The sequence below is a fragment of the Lagopus muta genome, chromosome 2 (genome assembly GCF_023343835.1).
Source record: "Lagopus muta isolate bLagMut1 chromosome 2, bLagMut1 primary, whole genome shotgun sequence".
NCBI lineage: Eukaryota > Metazoa > Chordata > Aves > Galliformes > Phasianidae > Lagopus > Lagopus muta.
The window spans coordinates 6,464,716-6,483,474 of NC_064434.1; the positions used below are offsets into that span (position 1 = coordinate 6,464,716).

Sequence of the window (18,759 nt, forward strand, 5' to 3'; positions counted from 1 at the left end):
ACCAGTGCTATCTAACATCTTTATCAATGACCACTGAATCGAGAGCACCCTCAGCAAGTTTGGAAGGGATGCCATGCAGAGGGAGCTCAAGAGGCTGGAAAGGTGGACCAGGGTGAACCTGGTGAGGTTCAACACAAAGTGCAAGGTTTTACACTTGGGCAGAGGAATCCCAGGCATCCCTACAGACTGGAAGGAGCGGTCCTTGAGAGCAGCCCTGTGGAGAAGGACCTGGGGGTCCTGATGGATGAAAAGCTGAACATGAGCCAGCAGTGTGCTCTTACTGCTTGGAAAGCAAATGGAATCCTGGGCTCCATCAGCAGAGGGGTGGCCAGCAGGGACAGGGAGGTGATTGTCCTCCTCTACTCTGCTCTTGTGAGGCCCCATCTGGACCACTGTGTGCAGGTGTGGAGCCCTCAGTACAAGAAAGACAGGGAGCTGTTGGAGAGGGTCCAGAGGAGAGCCACAAAGATGATCAGGGGACTGGAGCACCTCCCCTACAAAGACAGGCTGAGGGAGCTGGGCTTGTTCAGCATGGAGAAAAGAAGGCTGTGGGGTGACCTCAGTGCAGCCTTTCAGTACCTAAAGGGAGCCTACAAACAGGAGGGGAATCAACTCTTTGAAAGGGCAGATAACAGCAGGACAAGGGGAAATGGTTTGAAGTTGAGGGAGGGAAGATTTAGGTTGGATGTCAGGGGAAGTTCTTTACAGAGAGAGTGGTGAGGTGCTGGAACAGCTGCCCAGAGAGGCTGTGGATGCCCCGTCCATCCCTGGAGGTGTTCAAGGCCGGATTGAATGGGGCCCTGGGCAGCCTGGGCTGCTATGAAATGGGGAGGTTGGTGGCCCTGCATGTGGCAGGGGGTTGGAGCTTCATGATCCTTGAGGTCTTTTCCAACCCTGGCCATTCTGTGATTCTGTGAGATGGGGACATGAAGATGTGGGGACACGGGGAAGTGGGGACATGGGGATATGGGAGTGTGGAGACACAGGGACATGGGGACATGAAAATACGGGGATATGGGGACGTGAGGACAAAGGGACACGAAGATGGGGACACGGTGTTGTGGGGACGCACACATGTGGGATCCCCATAAGAACATGGGGATACGAGGGCACAGAGAGATGGGGATAAAGGAACACGGGGGTGCGGGGAGCCGGGCCTTGAGGACGGGGACCAGGGGACGCGGGGAGGTACCTGCACCGCCCCCCGGCGGATCCTCGGAGGCTCCCACAGTCCTCCACCACCGCCGGCCGCCAGGGGGCGCCATGCCGGAAGCGGCGACGGAGGTAAGTGGGCGGTCCCTCCGCTCGTTGCCGTGACGACGCGGGGCGCGGTCAGCGTGGCTCCACCCCGCAGCGGGGAAAGCGACGGCAGCGCATGCGCAGTGCCCGCCCGGTGCCGGCCCGGACCCCAGAGCGCTGCGGGCGGCGGAGAGCGGCGGGGGCTGCCCGAGCGGTGAGCGGGGAGCGGGAGGGGAGGGGGAGCGGGGCGGGGGGAGGGGGAGACGGCGCGGCGACGGGGAGCGAGGGGGGGGCGGGCACGGCTTCGTCCGGGGATGACAGGGAGGGGACGGGGGGTCCGAACGGCCCTCCGGGATGGAGCGGCCCTGCGGGGGGGGGGGGGGGGGGGGTGGCCGTTGTGGGGCTGCCGGGCGGCGGCGTTGGGGCTCCGGTACGGCGGTGGCACAGGGCTGGCATAGCGGTGGCACGGCGCGTCCCGCATCCCTGCCATCCCTGCCATCCCTGCCATCCCTGCCATCCCTGCCATCCCGCATCCATCCCACACCTTCCCTGCATCCATCCCGCACCCCCCCCCCGCACGCACCTTCCATCCATCCCACACCCGCCCCGCACCCCCGCCTCCCGTTCCCGTCCCGCCGCTCTCCCCGACGTTTTTTTTGCGCTGTGCCACAATTGAAATGCAGAGCTAAGCTCCCGGCCTGCCCGCCCCGTGGCGCGGCTGCGCTGCCGCAGGGCCGCGGGGATGGGGGGGGGGAGCGGAGCCGCGGAACGGGACGTGAGCTGTGCTCTGCTCTGCTCTGCTCCGGGAGACCCCAATTCTGAGATCCTTCTGCTGCCCCCCCGAGTTCCTGCGGTCCCCGGTCCTGGTCTCTGCCACCTTCTGGGGTCTCGCTGAGTGAGGGATTCCTCCTGCTGGGATCCTGAGGTGTCGGCTGTCCTCCCCCCTCTCCCAGCACCTGAGGTCCCCGATTCTGGGGTCTCCGATCCTGAAGTCTCTATGCTCCTGGGATCCCTCCAGTCCTGGGGGTCCCCTCCTGACTGTGGGATTCTCCAGACTCCTGGGTTTCCCTGTGTTCCTGGAGTCCCCCCCGGCTCCTGGAGTCTCTGCTGCTGTGGTCCCCCCGATCGTGGCATCCCTCCTCCTGGGGTGCTCTATCCTCCAATCCTGAGGACCTCCCAATCCCGGGGGTTCCCCCTATTCTTGCGGTCTCTCCTCCCAGGATCCCCGCTCCTCCCCCAGCCGCAGGGTTTCCCCTTTCCCCCCATTTTGGCGTGGGCTCAGCGCCGTACCGCCAGCCTCCAAATCCCGTCGCCCGGAGGATGCCGGTTGACAGATACCGCGGCACGGCGGCGGTTCCCACCCCGGGCTGGCACGCGTGGCACCACGTCTGGCACGGGGTTGACCTGGATTCGCCGCCGCGGTTGCGAGCGAAAGTCCTTGTCTCACTACAGGGAGGAGACGCCGAGCTCCCCCCGATGCTGTTTGAGCCCCACGTCGGGCATCCCGGGGCCGCGGTGCCCACAGGGCTGTCCCCATCTCGCACCGTGTGCCAGCGGCACGGCGGCACCGCAGTGCGTGGCTCAGCGCCGTGCATGACTCAGCTCCGCTCCCCCCGCGCCAGCAGCTCCGGGCCGGGGGGACCCAGAGGGTTGGCTGCACCCCGGCTGATGGGGAGGAGACGGCTCTGCTCCCCCTCCCCTCTCCTCCCCCCTCCTATCCAGAGCGTGGCTCGCAGCTGGCTCCTAAGCCGTGATCTCTGATGTGCGCTGCAGAGTGAAAGCGGATTAATGCCTATGGATGGGGGCTTGGGGGCTGCGGGGGGAGGAAGGGACCCCCGCAACACCCCCAGTGCAGTAGGGTCGCTTCCCAACGCCTTTGGCCACAACCGGCGGGTTGATTGCTGTGTGCCCAATCCCCAGCATTGGGTGTGGGGTGAAAGTGCAGCACCGTGGCCTTTCCCCCCCCACCCCGAGTGCTGTGCCCTGGGGCTGGGGGCTGCGCCCTGCCCCGCATCCCCTCGCCATCTGGGCACGGGATCTCTTGGCAGATGTTGCCCCTGTAAGCCCTGCTCCAGTGTACCCTGGGCAGATTAGGATGCAATCGAGGGCTGGGCCGGGCCGGGGGGGCTGTAAGCTGCTTAAGGGGTTGGTGGCACACCCACAGCCCCCCAGCACCATGTCTGTGGTTGGGGCATCGTGATGGTACCTGGCTGCATAATGCATCTTCTGCCCCACAGCCATGCCCCGTGGGTGGGACATCCCAATGGGGAGGGTCACATCCTGCTCCCCCTCCCCCACAACCATGTCCCCCCCCCCACAGGGGCTCCCAGTGGCACCGGGCTGCATCCTGCCCCACAGCCATGACCCCCAGAGGGGAGGGTCTCAATGCCACTGGGCTGCATCCTGCCCCACAGCCATGGCCCCCAGAGGGGAGGGTCTCAATGCCACTGGGCTGCATCCTGCCCCACAGCCATGACCCCCAGAGGGGAGGGTCTCAGTGGCACTGGGCTGCATCCTGCCGCATAGCTGCGCCCACAGAAGACAGAGGTCCCAATGGCACCAGCTCAGTACTCAGCAGGGAGGGTAACATCCTGCCCCAGAGAGAGGGATCTCCATGGGAAGGACCGCATCTTGCCCCACAGCCATGCACCGCAGAGCGGGGTTCCTGATGGGAAAGGCTGCTTCCTGCCCCACAGCCGTGCCCTACGGAAGGCTGGGGGATCCCACATGACAGCCCATCTCTCTGCAGCTGGGGCATGGCCGTCAATGTGTACTCCACCTCGGTGACCAGCGAGAACCTGAGCCGCCATGACATGCTGGCCTGGGTCAACGACTCCCTGCAGCTCAACTACACCAAGATCGAGCAGCTCTGCTCAGGTGGGGATGTGCCACCACCCCGTGGTGTCCCCCTGGGGGTGTCACAGCCACCTGACATGTTTCCCTCCTGTCCCCCACCCAGGGGCTGCCTACTGCCAGTTCATGGACATGCTGTTTCCCGGCTGCGTGCACCTGCGGAAGGTGAAGTTCCAGGCCAAACTGGAGCACGAGTACATCCACAACTTCAAAGTGTTGCAGGCCGCCTTCAAGAAGATGGGAGTGGATAAGGTAGGTCCTGGGGTGAGGGGGGGGGGGGGGCACACCGGGGGGTCCTGGGTGGGGAGGGCGGCCCCCAGCCCGTATGTCCCCACAGATCATCGCAGTGGAGAGGCTGGTGAAGGGAAAGTTCCAGGACAACTTTGAGTTCATCCAATGGTTCAAGAAGTTCTTCGATGCCAACTATGACGGGAAGGAATACAACCCGCTGCTGGCACGGCAGGGCCAGGACGCGGCGCCTGCCCCTAACCCAGGTGATCACAGCTTCAACAAACCCAAGAAACTCATTGGCACTGCAGGTAATGCCCTGGACCCCCGCCTCCTGTGCCCCACATTGCTCTCACTGCGCTCAGTGTGCACCCCCGGCGTGCCCCCACCCTGCCCTGCCTGCGCTCTGCTGCCTGCAGCCATTGGGGACAGGCAGGGGACACCGCGGTAGGACGGGGACAGTGCCACAACCCAGGGCTGTGCTGTAACCCAGGGGCGGTGCCACAACTTAGGACAGTGCCACGACCCGGGAACGGTGCCTTGACCCCGTGGATGAGTGCCTGCTGGCTGCCTGCATGGCAAAGCCCCCCCTCGGTCACAAGCACCACCTGCACAGGGGCTGCGAGGGGCGCGGGGAGGGCTCTGCCTGGGGAAACTGAGGCACGGGGGCAGCTCAGCCCCTCAGCCTGCTGCCACCAGGTGGGGGTTCCCCGGTATTAATGCTGCTCTCCGGCCCCCCCAAGTCCCACAGAGGACCTCCCCCACGGGCCCCAAGAACACGCAGCACCCGGCACGCCTGGGCAACGTCCCCACTGGCATCCTGCGGAAAAACTCACCTGCCACCCGCAACGGGGGCCCCGAGGCTGACGCACAGATCTTGGAGCTCAACCAGCAGGTACACTGGGGACACGGGGAGCACGGAACGAGGGGAACCCCCCCAGTCAGTGCTAACGTCCCCATCCGCCTGCAGCTGATGGATCTGAAGCTGACGGTGGACGGCTTGGAGAAGGAGCGGGATTTCTACTTCAGCAAACTGCGGGACATCGAACTCATCTGCCAGGAGCACGAGAACGAGAACAGCCCCATCATCAGCGGCATCGTCAGCGTGCTCTACGCCACCGAGGTGCGTGCCCTGTGTGCCCTGCTCCGCAGCCCCGGGGCCGGGCTCGCTGTTCATCGAGTCCCGGTGCTGACGGTGCCGTGTCCCCCGCAGGAGGGCTTCGCCCCGCCGGAGGACGACGAGCTGGAGGAGCAGCAAACGGAGGAGCAGGACGAGTACTGACCCACCGCGCCCCACCCCACGTCCGACCCCTCCATAGACATTGAGGCCCGAGTCCCAGCACCCCACCGCCATCGCAGCTCCGTGGGACGATGCCGATGTCCACAATAAACCAAACACCGCACAGCGGAGCGGGGCCGTGCGTCTGCCGGGGGGGACGCGCCCCAGCCCCACCCTCGCCCCTTTCACCCCATATTTATTTCAGTTCCTCTCCGCCCCCACTGTGCCATGGCTTTGGGACGGGGTGGGGGGCAGCCCCGGTGCCTCCACCCTGAGTCGGGGGGTCCGCGCCGGGCCCGCAGCCCTGAAAGGAGGAGGAAAAGGAGGAGGAGGAGGAAGAGGAGGAGAAGGAAGGCCCGGCCCGGTGGGGGCAGCGCGGGTCCGGGCGCTGTGGGGGGTGGGGGGGGGTACCGAGAGCGGCCCGGCCCGGCCTTCCCCCTCGCTGCATCGCTTTCAGCGCCGTCACCGCGGTTGCACAGCGCGCATCTGTGTTCGGTTTTATTTAAAATAAACTTCGCGTGGTACAACGCCGTGCGCCCGCATAACGCCGCGCTACCAGCGTCCCGCAGCACCGCCTACTGCGGGAGACAGGGCGGAAGTGGGGCACGGCGGAAGTAGCCGAAGCGGAAGAGAGGCAAGGCTACGCAGAGCGGAGACTGTGCGCGGGAAATGGTCGTTAGTGGGTGGGGATATGTAAATCGGCCCGCGCGCGGCATGACGGGAGCGCAACAAACCGGGAAAAGCAACGCGCGTGAAGCCGCGTAGAATCTGCGTGGGCCGCGGCGCGGGGCTCGGAGAGGGGCGCGGAGTTGGACGGGGAGCAGAGTGGGAAGAGTGGCTGGGGACGGCGGTCGCCGTGCGGTGCGGGCTGGTGGCGGGGCGTGGGGAGCGGGGCGGCGGGTGAACAAAGCATACTTACCTGGCAGGGGAGACACCATGATCAGGCAGGTGGTTTTCCCAGGGCGAGGCTCATCCCCTGCACTCCGGGTGTGCTGACCCCTGCGATTTCCCCAAATGCGGGAAACTCGACTGCATAATTTGTGGTAGTGGGGGACTGCGTTCGCGCTCTCCCCTGGTCATTGCGGTTAACAGCAGAACTCGCCTATTTCACAGCGCTCTGTCGCTCTTCTTCGCTCTCTGCTCCTCTCCTTCCCGCCGCTCTCCATGTCGCCATGCTCCGTTCCGGAGCGGGGCTGCTGCCAGAAACGCGTTTGTTTCATCCATCGCTAACGCATAACTACGCTGGAGACGAGCAGCTGTCCTCTCCAATGCCAGCTGTTCTTGTCTCTCCCGTTGCCCTGCCTGGAGTCTGCTGAGACAAACTGACTAGACAACAGCCTCTTGGTTTCTGTCAAGACGCGTTCAAGATGTTGTGTGTTCACCCACCCAACTGCGTAACACCGTGGCTCTTTTTCTGCAATTAGATTTCTGGATCTCGGAACGGCGTACGGTTAAGAGCACGAGGTGGAGCATCAGGCCGCAGCTCCGCACCGCGAGGCACTTCGGACCCCGGCAGCGCTCGGAACCGTTCAGAGCGCAGAGCGGGGCTGCTGTTGGCAGAGCGTGAAGCGCAAACGGGCGCGGCTATGCAAATAGGGCGGTGCGCGAGGCGTGCCGGGATATCACAGAGCTAGCCGCCAAGACTAATAACTCGACCGGCAGATCTGCACCGCAGGGATCAGTAGCTGCCATCTGTCCTTTGACCACAAAGCCAGGGGAGAGCGCGAACGCAGTCCCCCACTACCACAAATTATGCAGTCGAGTTTCCCGCATTTGGGGAAATCGCAGGGGTCAGCACACCCGGAGTGCAGGGGATGAGCCTCGCCCTGGGAAAACCACCTGCCTGATCATGGTGTCTCCCCTGCCAGGTAAGTATGCTTTGCTCTCCCGCCGCCCCCCTCCCCACGCCCCGCCACCAGCCCGCACCGCACGGCGACCGCCGTCCCCAGCCACTCTTCCCACTCTGCTCCCCGTCCAACTCCGCGCCCCTCTCCAAGCCCCGCGCCGCGGCCCACGCAGATTCTACGCGGCTTCACGCGCGTTGCTTTTCCCGGTTTGTTGCGCTCCCGTCATGCCATTCGCGGGTCGATCTGCATACCGATCCGCACGGCACTGCCCCCTTCCGCAGCAGCTCCGCTCACAGCAGCGCCTCGGCGCGCGCTGTGTTGCAGCCGTACCGGAATTAGCACGGAGACCTCCTCAGCAAAGCCAAACCGACGGGTCGCTGTCATTGGCGACTCCTGCTGCAGGGAGCAGGAAGGGAGGTTTAGGCTGGATCTTAGGAGGAAGTTTTTCCCCCAGAGGGTGGTGAGGCACTGGAACAGGTTGCCCAAGGAGGCTGTGGATGCCCCATCCCTGCAGGCATTCAAGGCCAGGCTGGATGTGGCTCTGGGCAGCCTGGGCTGCTGGTTGGTGACCTGCACACAGCAGGGGGTTGGAACTGGATGAGCATTGTGGGCCTTTGCAACCCAGGCCAGTATATGATTCTGTGGTTCTATGATTTCAGGGGATAAACAGGAGTAGCTTCTCCCACTGGCAGAAGGGAGTTTTACACTGGGAGTTGGGAAGGTTCATTGATAGAGCTTTAAAGTAGGTACAAAGGGGGGATGGAGGGTGTAACTGGGGTCACCAGAATGGAGCCTGTATGTAACACCCCAGTGCTTGTAGGGGGGGGATGTGCTAGTAAGTTCCCACAGCCTTGTGTCTTGGTGGAGGAGGACGACTCACCCTTTTGTGGGAAGAACATGAGGTTGGTGGCTGTGGAAACACCTGAGGATAGTCATGAGGATATTAGGGCTACTGCCACTCCAAAGGAGGCCCAGCTCAGGTGCTTTTACACCAATGCACGCAGCATGGGGAATAAACTGGAGGAGCTGGAGGCCATCGTGCAGGATGGCTGCTATCTTTTCAATAGAGATGGGCAAGGCAGGAAAGGTGGTGGTGTAGCCTCTATGTTAAGATGGTGAATGTATGGAAATTAATGATGGTTGTGATTGGGTTGAGAGCTTATGGGTCAGAATAAAAGCGAAGGCCAATAAGGCTGATATTGTCATGGGAGTCTGATACAGGACACTCAAACAGGATGAAGAGGTGGACAAGACACTTTATAGACAGTTGAGGTCTCAAGGTCACTGCCCCTTGTTCTCATGGGAGACTTCAACTTCCCAGCCATCTGCTGGGTTTATAATACAGCAGATAGGGAGCAGTTCCAGAGGTTCCTAGAGTGTGTGGAGGATGACTTCCTGACACAGCTGGTGAAGGAGCCAACAAGGGGAAGCAAAATCCTGGGCCTGTTGTTTGTTAACAGAAGTTCTTGTGGGGGATGTAAAGGTTGGAGGCCGTCTGGGGCAAAGTGATCATGAGATGCTGGATTGCTTGATCCTTGCTGAACCATGGAGGGGAGCCAGCAGAACTGCCACCTTGGACTTCCAGAGGGCAGACTTGAACCTCTTCAGGACCATAGGTGAGAGGGTCCCTTGGGATGTAGTTTTGGAGAGTGTGGGAGCCCAGGAAGGCTGGGAATACTTTAAGGAAGTAGTTTTAAGCTGGCCATCCCCAAGTCATGGAAGATGAGCCAACGGGCAAGGAGGTGAACTGGCTGAACGGAGACCTTTGGCTGGAACTCAAGAACAGAAGGAAAGTTTATGGTCTCTGGAAGAGTGGGCAAGCTTCTGAGGATGGTTACAACTACGCAGTGAAGCTGTGCAAGGAGAAAATTAGAAAAGTCAAAGCCTGGCTAGAACTGAACTTTGCCACTAAGGTAAAGGGCAAGAATAAATATTTCTATAAATACATCAACGGCAAGAGGAGAGCTAGGGAGAATCTCCATCCCTTGTTGGACGCTGAGGGCAACTTGGTGACCAAGGATCAGGATAAGGCTGAGGTACTTAATGCCTTCTTTGCCTCAGTCTTTAATAGACTTGTTACTCCCTGGGCACACAGCCCCCTGTGCTGGTAGATAGGGATGGGGAACAGGATAGGCCCAGAATAACCCATGATGAGATGGTTTTGGACCTGCTCCAAAAGCTGGGTGCTCACAAATCTGTGGGGCCGTATAGATTGCACCCTAGGGGGCTGAGGGAGTTGGAGGATGTGGTTGCCAAGCCACTCTCCATCATCCTTCAGCAGTCCTGGCTAACCGGGAATGCCCAGCAGACTGGAGACTGGCAAATGTGAAGCCCATCTTCAAAAAGGGCCGGAAAGATGATCCTGGTAGCTACAGATCTATCAGCCTCACCTCAGTGCCGGGGGAAGTTGTGGAACAGATAATCTTGGGAGCCATCATGGACCTGTTCAAGATCAACCAGGGGATCAGGCCCAGTCAGCATGGGTTTACGAATGATAGATCAGTCTGACAAACCTGATTGCATTCTATGACAAGGTGACCCGCTTAGTGAATGAAGGTAAGGCTGTTGGTGTGGTCTACCTGAACTTCAGTAAAGCCTTTGACACTGTCCCCCACAACATTCTCATGGAGAAGCTGGCTGCCCATGGTTTAGATGGGCATATGCCCCCACTAGGCAAAACGCTGGCTGGATGGCCAGGCCCAAAGAGTTGCAGTCAATGGAGTTAAATGCAGTTGGTGGCCAGTCACGAATGGTGTCCCCCAGGGCTTGGTAGTGGGGCTGCTTCTCTTTAACATCTTTATTAATGATGTTGACAAGGGGAATGAGTGCACCCTCAGTAAGTCTGAGAGGACACCAAGTTGGGAGGGAGTATTGATCTGCCTGGGGGAGAAGGGCACTACAGAGGGACCTGGATAGACTGGATTGATTGGCCAAGGTTAACTGTGTGAGTTTCAGTAGGGCCAAGTGTCAGGTCCTGCATTTTGGTCACAACAACCCCAGGCAACCCTACAGGCTTGGGGAGGAGTGGCTGGAAAGCTGCCTGATGGAAAGGGACCTTGGTGTGCAGATGGGCAGCCAGCTGAATATGAGCCACCTGAATATGTCCAGCCAAGAAGGCCAGTGGCATCCTGGCTTGTATCAGGAATGGTGTGGTGAGCAGGACTAGGGAAGTCATCCTGCCCCTGTACTTGGCATTGGTGAGGCCTCACCTTGAGTACTGCGTTCAGTTTTGGGCATCTCAGTACAGAAAGGACATGGAGGTGCTGGAGCAGGTTCAAAAGAGGGTAACAAGGCTGGTGAAGGGCTTGGAGAATGTGCCCTGTGAAGGGAGACTGAAGGAACTGGGGCTGTTCAGTCTGGGGAAAAGGAGGCTGAGGGGAGACCTGATTGCTCTCTTCCAGTATCTGCAAGGTGCTTACAGCAGAGCGGGGCTGGTCTCTTCTCACTGGTGACAGGATGAGGGGAAATGGCCTCAAGTTGTGCCAGGGTCAGTTTACGTTGGATATCAGGAAACACTTCTTTACAGAAAGGGTTGTTAAGCACTGCAATGGGCTGCCCAGGGAGGTGGTTGAGTCACATCCCTGGATGTGTTTAAAATCCATTTGTTTGTGGTGCTCAGGGACGTGATTGAGCAGAGGGCTGTTGGAGTTGGGCAGTATAGTTGGGTTGTGGTTGGATTCGATGATCTTTAAGCTCTTTTCCAACCTGAGCGATTCTATGATTCTATCATTCTATGGCCCCGCCCCCGCCGCCGGCAGCCAATCGCACCGCAGCGTCTCCACGCCGCGGCTGATCCCCACTTCCGGTTCCGCCCTCCGCGCAGGGCCGCCGTCCTGAATGCCGCGGGCCCGGCGTTAGAGCGCACGGCAGAGGGGCTGCGGGGCGCGGCCTCGGCAAGGGGCGGGGCCGTGCGGATCGGTATGCAGATCGACCCGCGAATGGCATGACGGGAGCGCAACAAACCGGGAAACAGAACGCGCGTGAAGCCGCGTAGAATCTGCGTGGGTCGCGGCGCGGGGCTTGGAGAGGGGCGCGGAGTTGGACGGGGAGCAGAGTGGGAAGAGTGGCTGGGGACGGCGGTCGCCGTGCGTTGCGGGCTGGTGGCGGGGCGTGGGGAGCGGGGCGGCGGGAGAACAAAGCATACTTACCTGGCAGGGGAGACACCATGATCAGGCAGGTGGTTTTCCCAGGGCGAGGCTCATCCCCTGCACTCCGGGTGTGCTGACCCCTGCGATTTCCCCAAATGCGGGAAACTCGACTGCATAATTTGTGGTAGTGGGGGACTGCGTTCGCGCTCTCCCCTGGCTTTGTGGTCAAAGGACAGATGGCAGCTACTGATCCTTCAGGTGCAGATCTGCGGGTCCAGTTATCGCTGTTAAAGGCTAGCTCTGTGATATCCGGCATGCCTCGCGCACCGCCCTATTTGCATAGCCGCGCCCGTTTGCGCTTCACGCTTCGCCCCCAGCAGCCCCGCTCTGCGCTCTGAACGGTTCCGAGCGCTGCCGGGGTCCGAAGTGCCTCGCGGTGCGGAGCTGCGGCCCGATGCTCCACCTCGTGCTCTTAACCGTGTAGCCGTCCCGAGATCCAGAAATCTGATTGCAGAAAAAGAGCCACGGTGTTACGCAGTTGGGTGGGTGAACGCACAACATCTTGAACGCGTCTTGACAGAAACCAGGAGGCTGTTGTCTAGTCAGTTTGTCTCAGCAGACTCCAGGCAGGGCAACGGGAGAGACAAGAACAACTGGCATTGGAGAGGACAGCTGCTCGTCTCCAGCGTAGTTATGCGTTAGCGATGGATGAAACAAACGCGTTTCTGGCAGCAGCCCCGCTCCGGAACGGAGCATGGCGACATGGAGAGCGGCGGGAAGGAGAGGAGCAGAGAGCGAAGAAGAGCGACAGAGCGCTGTGAAATAGGCGAGTTCTGCTGTTAACCGCAATGACCAGGGGAGAGCGCGAACGCAGTCCCCCACTACCACAAATTATGCAGTCGAGTTTCCCGCATTTGGGGAAATCGCAGGGGTCAGCACACCCGGAGTGCAGGGGATGAGCCTCGCCCTGGGAAAACCACCTGCCTGATCATGGTGTCTCCCCTGCCAGGTAAGTATGCTTTGTTCTCCCGCCGCCCCGCTCCCCACGCCCCGCCACCAGCCCGCAATGCACGGCGACCCGCTCCTCGAACACCCTCCTCCCCGTGCCGAGGCGGTACTTCGCTCCCTGCCCCAAGATTCCCCCACGGAGGCGCACGTGGCGCCACGGGGATCCACGCGCGTTCCGTTTCCCGGTTTGTTGCGCTCCCGTCATGCAGCGCGCGAACTGATTTGCATGGCCCCTCGCCCTACAGCCCGCTCTGCTGTTCCTTTAGCGCCCCCTTTTCACGCTTATCCCTTCACCGTGGGGCGGGGCTCGCCGTCGGACCACGTGACTCGGCAGAGGGGCTGGGGCAGACGTGGCAAGCGGCGCGCCGGGCACGTGTCGTGGGGCTCAGCCAATCGGCGGGCGCGGTGGGCGCTCGCGCACTGCCGTCCCGTCCCGGCGCCGTGCGCTCCGCTTCCTCCGGCGGCGATGGCGGCGGTGAGCCCGGCCTCGGCGGGCGGCGGCCGCTGGGAGGTGGTTCGCAGGGGGCGGCGCCCCGCGGGACGGCCCCGAGATCCCCCCACGGTCTCCGCAGCGCCCATCGCCACCACCGAGACCCTTTTCGAGCTCGGTTTCGAGCGCGCCCCGCGCCGCGCGGGCCGGGAGGGCGGCGGCCGAACCGCAGCAGCAGCAGCAGCGGCGGCAGCAGCAGCAGCAGCAGTCGGGAAAGGGATCTCGGAAGGCGGCCGGGGATGGCGGCTCCAGGCCCGGCCGGTTCCGCTCCCTGGAGGAGGCGCTCAAAGCCGTGAGTGGGGCGGGGGGGGCGGCTGCGATGCGGGAGGGATGGCCCGGCCCCACCCCCAGCATAGGGACGGCGCTGCCGTGGTTGTGTCTGGTCGCTGCTGGCGCTTTCCTAAAGGCCTGGAATCATTTGGGTTGGAGAAGAGCTCTGAGATTCCCACGTCTGACCCTAGCCCGCCCTGCCGTGCCCACTGAGCCTATCCTTCAGTGCCACAGCCCTGCTCTCTGATTGCCTCTATGGACGGTGACCCCAGTGCTGCCCTGAGTTGGGCTGCACAGCTGCCAGCAGCCATTGAGTGCTGCTGCACCTCCTCAGCTCCTTAAGGCTGAGCTGTGTCATAGAATCACAGAATGGCCTGGGTTGAAAAGAACCATAATGCTCATTAATTTCAACCCCCCTGCTATGTGCAGGGTCACCAACCAGCAGCCCAGGCTGCCCAGAGCCACATCCAGCCTGGCCTTGAATGCCTGCAGGGATGGGGCATCCACAGCCTCCTTGGGCAACCTGTGCCAGTGCCTCACCCACTCCGAGGTCAGGCTTGTCATGCAGGCGATAGGCAATAGGCAATAGGCACGCTGCTTGTGTTCCTCAGTGACCTTCCTTAGCTTAAAGAAAACACATTTGGAGCACAGAATGCAGCACGTGGGGCGAGAAAGGGGCTGCATGCCTGGCCCCACGCATCTCAGAGCCACCTCTCATCACAGTTCAACGTGGCTGACCTGCAGAAGGAGCTGGACAAGAGCCAGAGCATGTTCCCAGAGAACCCCTCAGTCTGGGTGAAGGACCTGGCCGGCTGCCTCAACTACAAGCTGCAGGCTCCCAAGAGTGACCCGGCACTCAGCCAGCACACCCACGGTCAGTGCCTGTAATGGGAGGAGGTCTCTGTGGCTCTGTGTGCTGCATGGCTCCTCTGTGGTGCTGTGTGTTGCAGGAATATAATATAGAGTTTAACTGATGCTGTGATATTTGTCTTGCTGGGTACAGAATCATAGAATCACAAGGTTGGAAACGATCTGCAGGATCATCTAGTCCAACCATCCTCCCGCTACCGTTGCTACCACAAGTCTCTAAACCATATCTCGTAGCTCCTCAACCATATCTTCTAGCTCCTCAAGTCTTCCTTTTATACGTCACCCAGTGGCATACCCTGTACAGCCTATGCTCACTGAGTTCCTCTTCACCTGTTGTATTGCCCACAGATTATCCGTACTGTCTCGTGAGTAAAGAGCTGAAGAATGCCATCAGATCCCTGCTGGGAAAATCTTCTGGTGTGCTGGAGCTCTTCTTTGATCACTTAATTTATACCATGCTGCAGGAACTGGACAAGACCCCTGGTGAGCACACTTTCTGCAGAGCAGCCCGGTGCTGGTGGGGGTTCTGATGTGGGAATGATTTTGCTGCTTGTTGCCTGTGCTGAGAACAACACTCTGTGTGGGGTGAGGAAGGAAGCTTGTTGGCTCAGGCACAGTGGGTGCAAGATGGGAGCCCCGCACTGTTGTTGTGGAGAACTTGGTGCAGACGCTTTCTGGGGGTGCTTTGGGGCAGTGTCACCACAGTCACCATCCCAGTGCCTGGTGGGATTCACCTGGTGCCTGGAGCAGCTGCAGCATTCCTAGGAGCGCAGTGGGGCTGTGGATGATTACCAGGAAGAAGCTTAACCTCATCCCTTTGCTGTTCCAGGGGAGTCTTTACACGGGTACAGGATCTGCATCCAGGCCGTGCTGCTGGAACGGCCTAAAATTGCCACCGCCAACCTGGCAAGGTGAGCTGGGCACATGCTGTCCACCTGAGATCCCAGGCAGTTCAGCTCTGCCCGCTTCCATGAGTCCCTGTGGCCATGTCCCCACATGTCACAGCATGGTGCTGGGGTGGGACAGATGGACAATAGGCCTGCTGAGCCACCCCTCTTTGTTTCCCCAGTACCTGGAGCTGCTGCGCTCACACCAAAACCGGCCGGCCAAGTGCCTGACCATCCTGTGGGCTCTGGGGCAAGCTGGCTTCACTGACCTGGCTGAAGGCTTGAGAGGTGAGAGCTCATGTGCCCTGATGGGATCCTGTCTGCCTGGAGTGGCTCCCATGAACTGTTCATCCCATTGTGTGTTGTGTCTGTGTCTTGGCTGTATACGTCAAACATGAGCTGCCACAGCCATCAGGGAGGGAGCGTGTTTATAGATGTGTAAACACACAGAGCTATTCAGTGTCAGCACTGTAAACATTGGGAAGTGCTTTATTATTTTCCTGCTGCTGGAGCTCAGCCAGCAGAGCCCATTGCTGACAGTGGGAGCATGCCTGGCTCTCATGCTGGCTGCAGTCCCGGTGCTGCCAGCACTGGGCTGATGCTTCTCTTCACAGTCTGGCTTGGCGTGATGCTCCCTGTGCTTGGCATCAAGGCACTTTCCCCATATGCTGTCTCCTACCTGGACCGCCTGCTGACGTGAGTTATCCCTCGGGTTTGTGTCTGTTTGGACAAGGGCAGAGCCTGCTGGGCTGCAGTGCCTCTGTGTCTTGCTCACGGAGCGTGTGTATGCTTCTCTGCTTTGCAGGATGCACCCAAATCTGACCAAAGGCTTTGGCATGATTGGACCCAAGGATTTCTTTCCCCTCCTGGACTTCGCCTTCATGCCCAACAATTCACTGTCACCTAGGTAGGGCTGTGCCACCCGGCAGCATGCAGAGCAGTGTGGGGACAGTGTCCCAGTCTCGATGCTTCCCCACACTGTGTGGGACATGCAGCTCCTGATGCCCCAGGGGGAGGCACAATGAGATTGAGGGGGCATCATGAGATGGCAGTAGGGAATTCGGGGGGGTGTGAGAAACCCATTGGCACCAGGGAGGGAGGAGCTGGCAGCCAGCTGTACGTGATGGAGGCAGCTGTCCCCAGCCAACCCTTAGTGTGCCTCTGCAGCATTCAGTGAGCACATCAGGTGCTCCTGGTGCTGGTCAGGGAGCTCAGAGCAGGGTGAGATGTGAACGTTGCACTGTTCTGTCACACTGTGGGCTCAGGGACAGCTCAGACAAGTCACGCTGCAGGGAGCACGTGGGGCAGTGTGGGGATGGGAATGAGACCAGCGGCCACAGGCAGCACCTCTCCCAGCCTGCAGGAGCAGCTGCGGCGGCTGTACCCACGCCTGAAGGTGCTGGCGCTGGGCGCGAGGCCGGAGACAACGCTGCATACCTACTTCCCCTCCTTCCTGTCCCGAGCCACACCGAGCTGCCCGCCTGCCATGAAGAAGGAGGTAAGAAGGGGGTTGGGGGTGCCGGGTCTTTGTGCATCCTGTGGGCGGTGTGGCAGCAGCAGGTACGGTTCTCCCTGCAGCTCCTGACCTCTATGAGCCAGTGCCTGAGCTTGGACCCGCTGAGCTTCAGTGTCTGGAGGCAGCTCTACACCAAGCACCTCTCCCAGTCCAGGTGGATGCAGCGGGCAGCGCTCCAGGCTTTTGCTGTGTCTGGCCTGGCTGCTGGGTGTGCTTTGGCACAGTGCTGGGGAGCACACGCATTGCTGCTGAGTGCCAACTGTGCCCTGCTTTCCTTCTGCCCCCCAGCTTGCTCCTGAACCATCTGCTGGAGACCTGGGACAGCGGCAGCAGGAAGGTAGGAGTGAGCCATGAGGGGCTGGGCACCCGATGCTGAGCTCCCTCCAACCATTGCAGCTCCACTGTCTCCAGGCACACCAGGCCCTGCAGGAGACCGTTCACTCCTTCAAGGTGACCAACGAGGAACTGGTTGCAAAGGGACCTGGCAGCCAGCAGGATGTGGCTATGTGTGACACTGCCTGCAAGGTGAGCCAGGGCCGTGCCTCCGTGCCAGGCAGAGGCTGCTTGCTCCCTACCGGGGCAGTGGGCATGGTGTGACGGGGCCGTTTTGCTACTTCATAGCTGCTGCTGCAGAAGATGAAGGGCTGGGGCTTCTACTGGTCCCGCCTGCTGCTCATCCTGCTGGTGTTTGCTGCCGGTTTCCTCATACACGACATTCAGACACACGGCTCTCTGCAGGGTATGGCCAGGCAGTGGGAGCCTCCGTGTCTCCCCTGAGTTGCCCCAGAGAGAAACGACATGGGGACAGAGCTGCGTTGTGCTCAGGTGCCGCTTTCTTCTTGCAGCCTCCGCCTCTGCCCACGCGCTCCGTTCCTCCGGCATCCTGCCCGCCTGGCAGCACGCCTGGCACAAAGCGGCCCACTTCTCACTGGAGGGCTACAGGTCAGTGTCCCCGGCGCTCGGCAGCGCCGCAACTGAGAGGTGTGAAGTGGCTAACGCAGCACAAAGTGATTTCTGTAGGGAGCCCTTTTTGCTCGGGAAGCGTTCCCCGGGTGCTCCTGGAAGTGCTTTTCCGCTCAGCTCTTGAGTTCCTCCCGTTCCCTTGGCTGCGGCGGCGGTTTCCAGGTACACGTATGCTCCCGTGGCTTTGCCGTCGGTGCCAGGCGCGCCCGGCGCGGCCTCAGCCTGCGTTCCCTTGCAGGTGGTTGGAGAGGACGCTGCCCCCCTACTGCTCCTGTGCCGCGGCTCTCCTGCAGCAGATGCTGCAGCTTCTCTGGGCGAAGGCGGCCGAGCTGACCCTGCACATCAGCAAGCAGTGCTTCTCGTTCCTCTCCTGGGCTGGGGAGTGCCTGCTCTGGCTGCTGGAATGGGTGAGGATGGGAGGGGATGAGCGGTGCCCAAGGGTGAGGGCGTGTGGGGCTGCTCTGCTCCCAGCCTGAGCCTCTGATCTCTTCTCTCTCCCCACAGCTCCAGTCCCGGGTCCCCGAAGCTGTTTGGCAGATTGCTGAGTGCATGCGGGAGCTGCTGCTCTTCCTGCTGCGGAACTGCCTGCTGCCGCTGCTGGAGCACGTGTCTGCCGCGCTGCAGCAGGCATGGAAGCACTGTGTGGATGCCTGCAAGTGAGCACCGCCATTTGGTGCCATATGTGGTGCTGTGCTGCTGCCCCACTCCTGGACTGGGCACGTTGGGGCTGTGCAGCTCAGTGGGGTGGGGGGATGCTGCCCGTGGCTCAGGTGTTGCCAGGCATGGAACCATTCTCCTCTCTTTGGCAGTGGAGAAGTGTCGTGGGACTGTGTGAGGGAGCACCTGAGCAGCTTTACCTATTCCTCCTGGCTCTACCTGCAGAAAACAACCCTTGCCCTCAAGAACTGGGCCCTGGCCATGATTTCTGGACATTGAGCTGCTCCCGGGGTGGGGGGATGTGGTGCAGCTGCCCCTGCTGCTGCTGCCACCAGGGATTGCCCCCCTCTTGTCTCTGTGGGGTCACTGTGGGTGTCCTGGCGACGTGCAGTCAGGTGTCACTGGGTGTCCTCAGCTGCGGGGTGAGAGGTGTTGGGATATTTCCCCCCCGACCCGGGGCAATGAATGAGCTCAGCACCTCTGGTCTCTGTGTGCCTTTGTCCTGCGCGGCGGCTGTAGGAGGGAAGGTGGGAGGGGAAAGAGGGTGGTCGGAGGGGAAGGACG

At 61.0% G+C, this 18,759-nt stretch overlaps 2 protein-coding genes and 4 non-coding genes across 7 annotated transcripts; 4 read left to right on the plus strand and 2 right to left on the minus strand.

The window, feature by feature from the left end:
- The first annotated feature begins 1,348 nt into the window (after positions 1–1,348).
- MAPRE3 (microtubule associated protein RP/EB family member 3) lies at positions 1,349–6,013 on the plus strand. Of its 2 annotated transcripts, none has more exons than XM_048937478.1 (7): positions 1,349–1,453; positions 3,989–4,116; positions 4,199–4,344; positions 4,430–4,586; positions 5,064–5,215; positions 5,291–5,443; positions 5,534–6,013. In XM_048937478.1, exons 2-7 carry the CDS (start codon positions 3,996–3,998, stop codon positions 5,600–5,602), a joined length of 798 nt encoding a protein of 265 aa, XP_048793435.1. In that variant the 5' UTR covers positions 1,349–1,453; positions 3,989–3,995; the 3' UTR covers positions 5,603–6,013. The 2 variants fall into 2 exon arrangements, with proteins under 2 accessions (XP_048793435.1, XP_048793434.1); XM_048937477.1 differs by having other exon boundaries at positions 4,430–4,631; positions 5,534–6,012.
- Positions 6,014–6,510: 497 nt separating this feature from the next.
- LOC125690233 (U1 spliceosomal RNA) lies at positions 6,511–6,674 on the plus strand. Its single transcript, XR_007375561.1, has one exon. It is a non-coding gene; the product is annotated as a U1 spliceosomal RNA (small nuclear RNA).
- Positions 6,675–7,311: 637 nt separating this feature from the next.
- On the minus strand, positions 7,312–7,475 carry LOC125690245 (U1 spliceosomal RNA). Its single transcript, XR_007375570.1, has one exon. It is a non-coding gene; the product is annotated as a U1 spliceosomal RNA (small nuclear RNA).
- Positions 7,476–11,586: 4,111 nt separating this feature from the next.
- LOC125690257 (U1 spliceosomal RNA) lies at positions 11,587–11,750 on the plus strand. The gene has a single exon (XR_007375580.1). It is a non-coding gene; the product is annotated as a U1 spliceosomal RNA (small nuclear RNA).
- Positions 11,751–12,387: 637 nt separating this feature from the next.
- On the minus strand, positions 12,388–12,551 carry LOC125690262 (U1 spliceosomal RNA). The gene has a single exon (XR_007375585.1). It is a non-coding gene; the product is annotated as a U1 spliceosomal RNA (small nuclear RNA).
- Positions 12,552–12,702: 151 nt separating this feature from the next.
- On the plus strand, positions 12,703–18,674 carry TMEM214 (transmembrane protein 214). The gene is given in 17 exon segments (XM_048937508.1): positions 12,703–13,185; positions 13,187–13,324; positions 14,026–14,176; positions 14,521–14,655; positions 15,002–15,087; positions 15,242–15,347; positions 15,674–15,755; positions 15,865–15,966; positions 16,416–16,557; positions 16,638–16,729; positions 16,864–16,912; positions 16,987–17,100; positions 17,197–17,314; positions 17,421–17,517; positions 17,777–17,945; positions 18,043–18,194; positions 18,348–18,674. Coding segments are annotated over 17 exon segments (2,277 nt in total). The 5' UTR covers positions 12,703–12,768; the 3' UTR covers positions 18,475–18,674.
- Positions 18,675–18,759: the final 85 nt, after the last annotated feature.

Excerpts from the sequence above, each read along its gene's own strand:
- MAPRE3 (XM_048937477.1), top strand. The coding sequence starts at position 3,996 with ATGGCCGTCAATGTGTACTCCACCTCGGTGACCAGCGAGAACCTGAGC. Across the intron at positions 4,117-4,198 it reads GATCGAGCAGCTCTGCTCAG|GGGCTGCCTACTGCCAGTTC; the intron begins GTGGGGATGTGC and ends TCCCCCACCCAG. Across the intron at positions 5,216-5,290 it reads TCTTGGAGCTCAACCAGCAG|CTGATGGATCTGAAGCTGAC; the intron begins GTACACTGGGGA and ends ATCCGCCTGCAG.